Source organism: Berghia stephanieae, unplaced genomic scaffold, assembly GCF_034508935.2.
Source record: "Berghia stephanieae isolate SIO BIC M18660-M18661 unplaced genomic scaffold, UCSD_Bste_1.3 scaffold1493, whole genome shotgun sequence".
Taxonomy (NCBI): domain Eukaryota; kingdom Metazoa; phylum Mollusca; class Gastropoda; order Nudibranchia; family Aeolidiidae; genus Berghia; species Berghia stephanieae.
In genome coordinates, this window is record NW_027622505.1 from 1 (window position 1) to 12,518 (window position 12,518).

Sequence of the window (12,518 nt, forward strand, 5' to 3'; positions counted from 1 at the left end):
AAATGAATACCTGGGCATCAACAGCTTTGTCTCTGTCGAGAAAAAATGTAATACTGCCTAAGAGGTGGCATGTCTTGTCCAACGTGTTAAGTGTTGCTTATGGCTAGGGGTCCCTTTGCTTTGAGCACGTTTAGTGGATATCTATATAAATGCTTTAGTTTTTTTGGGTTAAAAAAAAAAAAAAAAAAAAGAGTTCTTTGCGAAAGAGTAGCAGATCACAGAAACAATTATCTTACACTGTGGTAACCTACCTGATATACAAACAAAAAGTCGATGAATCATGTCACCGCTGCTCCTAAACCTGGCCCTGACATGGTTCCTGGTGGCACTTTCAGCTGCTTCAATGGCCAAGGCAATCTCCTCCTGATCTCCACACTCAGACGTATAGGAGCTTGTGTCACTGCTGTTGTAACTGAAAGTGAAAAAAAAGTCAAAAAGTTTTAAATTAGGAAGTTATATGTTTTATAAAATGTTCTATTTAAAGGAGTGTATGTTTTCGGTGGATGACGATTGATTTGTGCGGCTATGTAGTCTTGTGGTATGACACTTGCTTTCGGATCAGAAGGTCCTGGGTTCAAGCCTCACTCGGCACATACTTGAGTCCTTGGAAAAGACCCTTTACTCACATTCTCTGACCATACTCAGGAGGTGTAAAATGAGTACCTGGCCGTTAACAGATTCAATGAAACCTCAATTATAACGAATATTGACCACCAGTCCCATCCACTTCGTTGTTACTGAGGTGCACTGTATATACAGATTTAAGCCAAAATATAAAAACCATTTGAGAAAAAAAAAAACAACAACATAACATGTAAATTTGGTTTTACAAAAACTTACTGTTCAGCATCCAAAGTTTGGTGTGCTTCCAGGAGTATTTTGGCATGGTGAGGACAAAGGGTTGGCCTGTACGCCCCCGACTCTTGGCGATGTGCTCTTCTCTCACCAGCTTTACTTCTCTTTTTAGAACTGAGCTTGCTTTTCCCATTAGAAGCACCCTTACGATGGCCGTTCTTGATACCGTTTACAGTGGCGGCTGTACTAGAACTGTTTGTCGAGTTCTCAGCATGATTATTTGTCTTCGAGGAATGTTGCGTTTCTTTATTCAGCTGAGACGAACTTGGCTCCTCTAATTCAGTGGAATTTTGGTTTCTCGTAGGAACACATGAGGAGACATTTAGATCTGAAGAGGCATCATGTGTTGAGTTTGATGATAAAAGGCTGGATGTTGAATTTTGCTGGGAATTTGGTTCTTGATTACATAAGGCATCTGGTCTACTCGTATTAGAGTCTGTAGTTATTTCCTCCTTTACACCATCATCTTCACAGTTCATGGATTGAGGACTACCGGGATATTCTACACTACTAACACCATTTTCACCACTTGTGCTTGCTTCATCCTTTGCAACGTTGTTAAGTATAGGTTCACCAGACACTTTATCTACGTCACTATTTACACATTCATGTTTGGGTAATGTGGCACTTTGAGCAACACTTTTTGATTTATCACAGGGGTCATTGAGGGAATGATTTACACTTATCACAGAGTCAACTACACTATTTGACAATTCTGTTTTGGAGATCACTGGATGAGAAGATGCTCCACCATCTGCAGGCACACTACAACTTTCAGAATCTTCCAATACACGACCATCGCTTTGAGTTTCTGATGTGCTGTCGGTATTTTCAGATTCCAATGTCACCGTTTCAGATTCATTCTGTGATATGGAGACTGGTTCAGTTTCAATCTCTTCACAGTTGTGTTTGGGTAATAATGAATGAGCTGCCTCATCAAGATCTTGGGATGTATCAGAACATACGGGAGTGTGATTTTGATTGACAGCATCCTCACCCGAGCTTTCAGATTTCCGGTGATTATCTGGTGAATTGTATAAAGAATATATTATGATAAAATCAACATTTTATCCAGTGATTGTTTGTTTGTTTTTAAGGGTTTTATGGCACTTGCAACACATTTATGTTATATCAGAGCCAGTAAAAAGGAAGAAAATGGGGTAGTAAAAAGTTCTAGAAAATACAATTAAAGCACCCAAGAGAAAGTAAGACAAAGAGGAACTGGGAACAAATAGTGATCAGATGTAGATTCCAAGCTATCTGGTGAAATGTATAAAGAATATATTATGATAAAATAAACCACATTTTTCCCCCTAAAAACATGGCACAAGCATGTTTTTTTTTTTTTTTTTTTAGGGTTTTATGGCGCTTGCACCATATTTAGACCATTTCAGAGCTAATAAAAATGAATAAAATGGAATAGTCAAAAAATTCTAGATTTACAATTCAAAGCACACAGGTAAAAGTAAGACAAAGGGGAATGTTCAAATAGGGAACAGGTGTAGATTCCAAGAGCATACTATCAGTGTACTTCGTATGAGATCACCTAAAAGTCTCACCCAGACACCTGCACAGGAACACACTAGGAGGAATAAATTATTTAAATGTTGACAAACCAATAATATATTCAAAACAAAAAACACAATACAGAGATGATTTACAAGGGGGAAAAAAAAGTCATCTCCCATAACTAATACTACATATTTTATGTGTCCCTCTCAGCTAAGGACTCTGGCAAGGGTCAGGATAAAACCCAAAGGATCCCATTCCAAAACAAAGACAGAAAACAACTCAGAAAACAGATATATTATAAATAGGGGAATAGAAGACACAGCAAGTCACCTCCTGCCCACCATGAGAAGACAAAGAGACTTCACCCAATAACTCATAATATGACATGCAATCATTTTTAGAAACTATTCTCAAAAGAATTTATCATCCCGTTTTCCTGTTTGTTCTCATGGATTTTACAGCGCTTGCAACACATTTACGTCATATCAGCACCAGTAAACGTAAAAAGGAAGAAAATGAGATAATTAACAGTTCTAGAATTACAATTAAAGCACCTAAGAAAAGGTAAGCTAAAGGAGAATTGGTTCAAATAGGAAACAGATGTAGATTCCCAAGAGCACACCATCAAAGTACTTAGTTTGAGATCATCTAAAAGTCTCAGCCAGACACCAGCACAAGATCCCACTTAGAGGAATACACTCAAATGTTTACAAATCATATGCTAAAAATACAAAACAGAGAGATGATTTACAAGGAAAAAAATATCATCTCCCAAAACTATAACTATACACTCAAATGTTTCCCTTCCAGCCAAGGACTCCGGCCAGGGTCAGGACAAAACCAAGTAATCTCATCCCAAGACAACGACAGAAAGCAATTTGGAAAACAGATAACAGGGGGATAGAAGACACAGTAAGTGCCTCCCTGCCCACTATGGGAGGTCAGGAACCCCACCCAATGACATATTCATTTGTAAAGGTTTGTATGAAACAGTGCCAGACGAAGCGGAGAGACAACTAATATTAGGTAAACTCATTCCATGAGGTGCATAGATCCGGAGTGAATCTAAGATTCGGTACCAATAACCGCCAAAATTCCTTTGGAGAAAATCCTTGTATATATTCAGTTTTCAGACCTAACTCTTAATTACCCAATCATTACAATATGGGCACTGAATAATATTCAACTCAATGCAGATTTGTACCAGACTAAAAGCTTTGTCTGTTCTGTCTACCCAATCATTACAATATGGGCACTGGATAATATTCAACTCAATGCAGATTTGTACCAGACTAAAAGCTTTGTCTGTTCTGTCTACCCAATCATTACAATATGGGCACTGAATATATTCAACTCAATGCAGATTTGTACCAGAATAAAAGCTTTGTCTGTTCTGCCTACCCAATCATTACAATATGGGCACTGAATAATATTCAACTCAATGCAGATTTGTACCAGAATAAAAGCTTTGTCTGTCTAACCAATCATCACAATATGGGCACTGAATAATATTCAACTCAATGCAGATTTGTACCAGAATAAAAGCTTTGTCTGTCTAACCAATCATCACAATATGGGCACTGAATAATATTCAACTCAATGCAGATTTGTACCAGAATAAAAGCTTTGTCTGTTCTGTCTACCCAATCATTACAATATGGGCACTGAATAATATTCAACTCAATGCAGATTTGTTCCCGAATAAAAGCTTTGTCTGTTCTGTCTACCCAATCATTACAATATGGGCACTGAATAATATTCAACTCAATGCAGATTTGTACAAGAATAAAAGCTTTGTCTGTCTAACCAATCATCACAATATGGGCACTGAATAATATTCAACTCAATGCAGATTTGTACCAGAATAAAAGCTTTGTCTGTCTAACCAATCATCACAATATGGGCACTGAATAATATTCAACTCAATGCAGATTTGTACCAGAATAAAAGCTTTGTCTGTTCTGTCTACCCAATCATTACAATATGGGCACTGAATAATATTCAACTCAATGCAGATTTGTACCAGACTAAAAGCTTTGTCAGTTCTGTCTACCCAATCATTACAATATGGGCACTGAATAATATTCAACTCAATGCAGATTTGTACCAGACTAAAAGCTTTGTCTGTTCTGTCTACCCAATCATTACAATATGGGCACTGAATAATATTCAACTCAATGCAGATTTTACCAGAATAAAAGCTTTGTCTGTTCTGTCTACCCAATCATTACAATATGGGCACTGAATAATATTCAACTCAATGCAGATTTGTACCAGAATAAAAGATTTGTCTGTCTAACCAATCATCACAATATGGGCACTGAATAATATTCAACTCAATGCAGATTTGTACCAGAATAAAAGCTTTGTCTGTCTAACCAATCATCACAATATGGGCACTGAATAATATTCAACTCAATGCAGATTTGTACCAGAATAAAAGCTTTGTCTGTTCTGTCTACCCAATCATTACAATATGGGCACTGAATAATATTCAACTCAATGCAGATTTGTACCAGACTAAAAGCTTTGTCTGTTCTGTCTACCCAATCATTAGAATACGGGCACTGAATAATATTCAACTCAATGCAGATTTGTACCAGACTTAAAGCTTTGTCTGTCTAGCCAATCATTACAATATGGGCACTGAATAACATTCAACTCAATGCAGATTTGTACCAGAATAAAAGCTTTGTCTGTCTAGCCAATCATTACAATATGGGCACTGAATAACATTCAACTCAATGCAGATTTGTACCAGAATAAAAGCTTTGTCTGTTCTGTCTACCCAATCATTACAATATGGGCACTGAATAATATTCAACTCAATGCAGATTTGTACCAGAATAAAAGCTTTGTCTGTCTAGCCAATCATCACAATATGGGCACTGAATAATATTCAACTCAATGCAGATTTGTACCAGACTAAAAGCTTTGTCTGTACTTTCTACCCAATCATTACAATATGGGCACTGAATAATATTCAACTCAATGCAGATTTGTACCCGAATAAAAGCTTTGTCTGTTCTGTCTACCCAATCATTACAATATGGGCACTGAATAATATTCAACTCAATGCAGATTTGTACCAGAATAAAAGCTTTGTCTGTCTACCCAATCATTACAATATGGGCACTGAATAATATTCAACTCAATGCAGATTTGTACCAGAATAAAAGCTTTGTCTGTCTAACCAATCATTACAATATGGGCACTGAATAATATTCAACTCAATTCAGCTTTGTTCCCGAATAAAAGCTTTGTCTGTTCTGTCTACCCAATTATTACAACATGGGCACTGAATAATATTCAACTCAATGCAGATTTGTACCAGACTAAAAGCTTTGTCTGTTCTGTCTACCCAATCATTACAATATGGGCACTGAATAATATTCAACTCAATGCAGATTTGTACCAGACTAAAAGCTTTGTCTGTACTTTCTACCCAATCATCACAATATGGGCACTGAATAATATTCAACTCAATGCAGATTTGTACCAGAATAAAAGCTTTGTCTGTCATGGGCACTGAATAATATTCAACTCAATGCAGATTTGTACCAGAATAAAAGCTTTGTCTGTCTAGCCAATCATCACAATATGGGCACTGAATAATATTCAACTCAATGCAGATTTGTACCAGACTAAAAGCTTTGTCTGTTCTGTCTACCCAATCATTACAATATGGGCACTGAATAATATTCAACTCAATGCAGATTTGTACCAGACTAAAAGCTTTGTCTGTTCTGTCTACCCAATCATTACAATATGGGCACTGAATAATATTCAACTCAATGCAGATTTGTACCAGACTAAAAGCTTTGTCTGTTCTGTCTACCCAATCATTACAATATGGGCACTGAATAATATTCAACTCAATGCAGATTTGTACCAGACTAAAAGCTTTGTCTGTTCTGTCTACCCAATCATTACAATATGGGCACTGAATAATATTCAACTCAATGCAGATTTGTACCAGACTAAAAGCTTTGTCTGTTCTGTCTACCCAATCATTACAATATGGGCACTGGGGCCAGACCTGCCAACCCTTCACATTCCAAAAGTGGAATCAGAACGCCTGAAAATAGGAATTTGAAACAAAAAATAGGAATTTCACCTTTTTAACATCCCCCTCCCCCCCCCCCCCCCCCTCCTCTCTCTTTCTCTCTGCTTTTTTTCATTCTTACCATTATCATCATTTTTTGAAAATCTGAATTTTAGAAACAATAGGGGAATAGTACAAAAAGAAAGAGTGAAAATAGGAATGATTCTGCCAAAAGCGGAAGGGTTGGCAGGTCTGAATCAATTCTATGCAGGTCTGTTGAGTGGTCTTGACAGAGAAAACAGGTTCCCACTACCAAGACATTAAAAAGTTTATACATCATATTATCAAGTGTGCTTTGAATTCTATTAATAACACACTAACACAATACATATTTCCATTTTTGTGGATGTCAAGGAAGAGTAAAAAAATATGAACTGAAAAACAGTATATAGATTTTGCTACAACAGTGACCACCACATCTATCATTCTATATTGACTATAACCATCATCATCCTTACCCTTTGCTGTCAAGACATTAACAATAGTTGCCGAGCTGTCAGAACTATTCTCCAGTGGCAAGGATGAGTCGTCGTTTTTCTCTGACGACACATCATGAGACTCAACATCTTCGCTCGAATCTGTGCCATTCGGATCCGATGGGGTATGGATTGAATCAGAGCTGAGTATTTGCTGATTGGAATCGCTGGATGAAATAGTGAACATACTTCCAGAATTACTCACCACCTCACTTTGAAGCCCCGAATCCTTACTATCACACTTATTGAGAGAAAACCTATCTCTATCGTTTAACACTTCATCTTGAGTCTCGCTACTTTCATTGGGCAAAAGAAAGTGTTGACGATCGCTGTCAAGATTGGTGTAAGACGATAGGCTTTGAGAATCATCTGCCTCAGGCCTCCTCCTACTGTTACTCATAAACTGAGCTGGCATTTGTATACCCTGAACGAGTAAATCATTCCTAGAATAGGCACTTGATGAAGAGGCTGTAATCATATCAGAACTGTCCAGATTGGCTTCGCGATACAAATCCTCAACGCGTCCCAAATCGAGAACTAATGTCCGTCTTTCATTTGTGGAATCACTGATTTGGTGGTTAGAATTTGAGACACCGTTTGGTATTGAAGCCGAGGGCAAATCCTCACTGGTAAGGCTATCACAATTTGGCACAGAATCTGTGGAAGCATAATTTGTTTTATCTCCATTCTCACCATTAATATTATTATTGTTATTATTATGAGTGGCCTCAAAGTTCAAGGCCAGTGCCTCAAGCCTCTCTGCAATCTCCTTTGCTGTAAGTTCACTTTCTATACTTCCATTGTCACAATCGGAATTCTTTACACTATTTTTCACTTTTCCATTGCTACCTTTACGCTCCTTTTTGTGCCTGCGTCTTTCCTCCCGTGCTTGCTGCCTCTTTTCCTCGAGGCTGAGAAGGAATGAAGGTTCGTCCTGACTGCAAAGGGCTCTTTCTAAAGTACTCAGTTCCTCTGTAGTAAGAATGCCAAGCAGTTCTCTGTAGTAAAAAAAAAAAGAGTAAAAGGATGGATTAAAAATCATTGATACAGATGACAAAAGAAGGGTTGTTAATTCAAGAGGCAAAAATTTACTGAACTTTTACGCAAACACATTGACAACCTCTTTTGGAGTACTGAACTCTGGTAGAATGACATTATTTACCAATATTTTCCCCCGTTTAACAGGTGATTGGAAAACATACTCAGGGTATATAACATACTGAATTTCGTAAATATAAGGAAAATTAGCAACTTTTCAAAAGAGAAAGGATTATATTTGTAAAAACAGAACACTTTCCCCTATAAAATGGTTAAAATCTGAGGCAACTAATTTATTTCTAAAACCATTGAAAGTGAATTCCCTTGGAAACTACAAATTTTTGAAATTTCAAGTAGTCAGTTCTGTATTATACAATATAATCCTAGATTTAGCGGGTATTCTTTTCCTTGTTTTAATTTGCTAGTTTAAAAAAATTTCAAAATCCTGGGACAAGCAAGAGTCATTTCCACACATATAAACAATCCAATTAAATTTTTTTTTTTTTCTTTAACTTTTCTCCAGAAAGGACAATCCTGATTTTTCGAGACAGTTGGCCGCTGTGTTCTCTATCCCTCCAAGATAAGACTATGTGGTCTTGTGGTAAGACACTCGCATTCGGATTGGAAGCTCCTGGGTTCGAGCCTCGCATAGTTGAGTCCTTGGAAAATGCTCTTTACTCACATTCTCTCACCGTACCCAGGTGTAAAATGAAAGTCTGACTGTTTACATCGTCGCCTCTGTCCGAAAAAAATGTCCATACTTGTAAAATTACCTTATTTTCAACAGCAGAGTTTGAAATGGCCTAAACATTTCAGAAATATTCCAAGGATCATTGTCAGGGTTCAGAGGTCCATCCTTGAAAATGAGAACTCCACTGAAAATAAAATAAAAATATTAAAGAATTATAGTCTTTTACATGTACAAATACTAATAGAAACAAAATATTTTTCTGTTTAAATTTCTACTCCTAGCCTTTGGAAATATGGAGTGGATATGGTATTGTACCGAAACCTGCATGACAAAGGGTCGAGCCCCATTTCAGGCATTCAGTGTGATTATTGAAATTAAAAGTTAATATGATCAAACGGTCATGATGGCTCAGTAGTAGGACACTTGCATCACAAGAAAAGGGACCATCGCGATCTCAGGTGATAATTGCTGACATTTCCCCCCCCCCCCCCCCTCCCGTGCAGCAATGATAGGTAACTGGATCTGTTCAATTAAAATTATTTAATATTGCAAAGGAGCCAATTTTTCTAAAATGACAGTATGTTTGGACTATTATAAAATGTAAACTAGATTGAATTTGCTAAACATTACAGCTTACATTTATTATACTCTCTATATTTGTCTTTTCCTTGTTTTAATAGGGTTCAACAGTCGTGACGTCACTTCCCTCGTAATGACGCATAGTAACTGGTTCAAACTATCGGAACAATGGCGGATGCGATTACCTCCATCACTGCCCTTATGAAATACTTCTCTGATGAGCATAAAAGTCTATCCAGAGGAGAAAAACTTAAATCTGATCATTTTTTGACTTTACACATTCTGATCACATGACATGTGAAAAAGTTCTACCAGCATGAAGAATAAAAAGTACAGATTTTCTTTGTTTAGAGACAAGCTGCAGGCAGCTGGGTGGACGTGACATCAGACTATTGAATCCTATTCTCCAGTCAAAAATCATAATCCTGTGGTCCTGATTTTTACTGGATAAACTCCTGCTCCAATAGTAAAAAATAAAGATAAATATTGAATTGTAAACTTCAATTTATTAGACAAATACAGATTCTGTGGACGTTTCAGGTTTTTCCTTTCTCAACACAACACGATGAATGATACACTAAGGACGAATGAGATATGTGTGAATGGCGTAGTTAACATCCGCAGTATCCGTCTTCATCTAATAAATTGAAGCTTACAATTCAATAATAATCTTCCTTTTTTCCTTCGAGCTTCAAGCAGCAACATTTTCATTGCCCCATTAGTATGATCTTAATGTGAGGCAAAACGATTTCTTTTGGCAGTTTCCTGACTGTATATTTTGCAACTTCATCGTACCACGATTAATTGAATTTTGTTCTAATGTAGGAGTATTTATTAATTTGGATTGGATTGAAAACAAAGATCTGGTTAGTGAAACCAAAAGAAAAATGTTCAGATATGGACAAAAATGAAATACAATATTCCTACCTAATGATGGCGAGTCGTGGAATGGTAAACATCAGGGCAGGATCATACTCGTCTATCATTTCCTGTGTCAACAGACCTATCTTGAGAGCCCTGCGTTTGGTAAAAATATTCAATAAGTAAATATAAAATTATAGGGATATAAAAAACAAACAAACATAAAATAGATATGCTCCACTTTAATATTAAAGGAGCACTAAATAAATACCCCCTGTAGATTGCACTAAGTAAGCATGATAATTTGAATATTCTATTTATTTCTAAAAATTATATATATATTTATGATTTTACAAGGGGGTCACGATAGCTCAGTTGGTAGAGCACTCACTTCACACCCGTGATCGATCCCGGTGCAGCCGAAATTTTTTTCGAACCCTCATGTCCACCCCGCAGCTGAGTCTGTTAGATTTGGTGGAAAGTACTTTGCGATAGACTAGCATCCTATCCAAAGGATAGCAAGCAATTACTATTGTCCGTTTCACGCTTTGAAAACCGGGATAAACCCCGGCTCAATGGGCCCAATGGCTTGAAGGATGATTTTACCATATTCAATGAGCTTTTCATAAGAACTCAACTTAAAATCATTTATTGGGCCCCATTCTTGTTCTTGCACTCTTTTTATATTCATCATATATTCAAATCAATAAAAAACAAAATAGCAAAATGAATGGAAGTAGACCTTCAGAGCCAAAGCCTCAAAGTGCTTTACAAGGGGTCCCTGACCAACAGCAACAGGTAACACGAAGAACTGGACATGATGCCTGTTAGGTGATATTACTTTTTTTTTCTGACAAAGACAATGTTAACTGCCAGATACTCATTTTACATCTCAGTATGGTGAGAGTAAAAAGCCTTTTCCAAGGACTCAACTATGCACAACTTAGAGCAGGGCTCGAACCCAGGACCTTCCGATCCTCAGGCAAATGCCATACCACTAAACGACATAGCCGCACGATGGAATGGATGAAAGCGAAACTGTTAATACTCACCGCTGAACTGTTTCTGAAAACAATACCGTTATCTCTTGAATCATGTCATACTCATGGGCAGTCTTGACAGATACCATTGCACTCACGTAACTGTGGACAAAATATTCAAATATTTATACAAACATGCCAATTCATGAGGAAATCAATAACAGAAATGAAATAATATGGAAGAAAACCTGTTCCAAGAACATTTGATGCAGTAAAATAAAAAAATAGATAGAGAGAGAGAGAGAGAGAGAGAGAGATAGATAGAAAGAGAGAGAGATAGAGATAGAGAGAGAGAGAGAGAGAGAGAGAGAGAAGGAGGGAGAGAGAAAGAGAGAGAGAGAAAGAGAGAGAGAGAGAGAGAGAGAGAGAGAGAGAGAGAGAGAGAGATAGAGAGATATATATATATATATATATATATAGAGAGAGAGAGAGAGAGAGAGAGAGAGAGAGAGAGAGAGAGAGAAAGATATATATGATATAGATAGAGAGATTAACATGGTACAACTTGGGCTAAAAACCTTTAACCAGCAACAAAATCATTAATTAAATGATAACATATATGTTAAGTCAAAGAGGTAAATTACAAGAAAAAATATCTTCTGCAAATAACACAGAAATTAAACACGAGTGGTGGATGGCATCGACTGCATAGTGTCCCTCTCACAGTCAAGCTGAGTTGTCGCACCAGTAAGGTTGCGGGCTCGAACCCCCATCGCCGTGAAATATTTATTCTCTATCGTCTTCTGGCACTTTTCTACTCACTTCTTTTTTCTATTATTTACAGACACACACAACCAACTGACATCTCTGCCATCCTTCATAAAGACAAAACACAAGTATTCTCTTCCAGGGCATGGATAGATAAACAGACAATAAAGATAAATTGATAAACTCAAAATAAAAGCCTTGGCGTGTCCATTTGTTCTCACCATACTCACAGTCACCACTATCTCCGAAGCACAGGGTTGTGACTTTATGACAAGACAGGGAAGATAAACGTAAAGAAAGGAACAACGGAATACAAGACCCTGCCGGTAGCCTTACAAACCTCATGCTATACTGAACATAAATAAAAATCCTACCTCAGTTCAAATTCAGCAAACAGTTTGTCAAAGATTATAAGGTTTTCTTTAATCTGAAATAAAATACACATATATAAAATTAATTTGTATTTAATCTACTTTATATATCTATACATACACGTCTTATAATATATCATGCATTGTACAAAATGTATCAATAGTAATGTCATCGATGTACTTTTACTTATATAATTACTTATTTTAAAATTTTATCTACTATATTACTTTATAAATTTATGTCACTAGAATATTTTTATTATGGATATTTATTCTGTTTTG

General features: G+C 36.8%; 1 protein-coding gene across 1 annotated transcript; it reads right to left on the bottom strand.

The window, feature by feature from the left end:
- Positions 1 to 144: 144 nt before the first annotated feature.
- On the bottom strand, positions 145 to 12,292 carry LOC144961121 (uncharacterized; the record flags this gene model as incomplete). Its single annotated transcript, XM_078894429.1, has 7 exons — positions 145 to 412; positions 841 to 1,879; positions 6,931 to 7,946; positions 8,760 to 8,861; positions 10,184 to 10,273; positions 11,170 to 11,259; positions 12,240 to 12,292. Coding segments are annotated over 7 exons (2,634 nt in total), but the record flags the coding sequence as incomplete, so codon positions are not given.
- Positions 12,293 to 12,518: the final 226 nt, after the last annotated feature.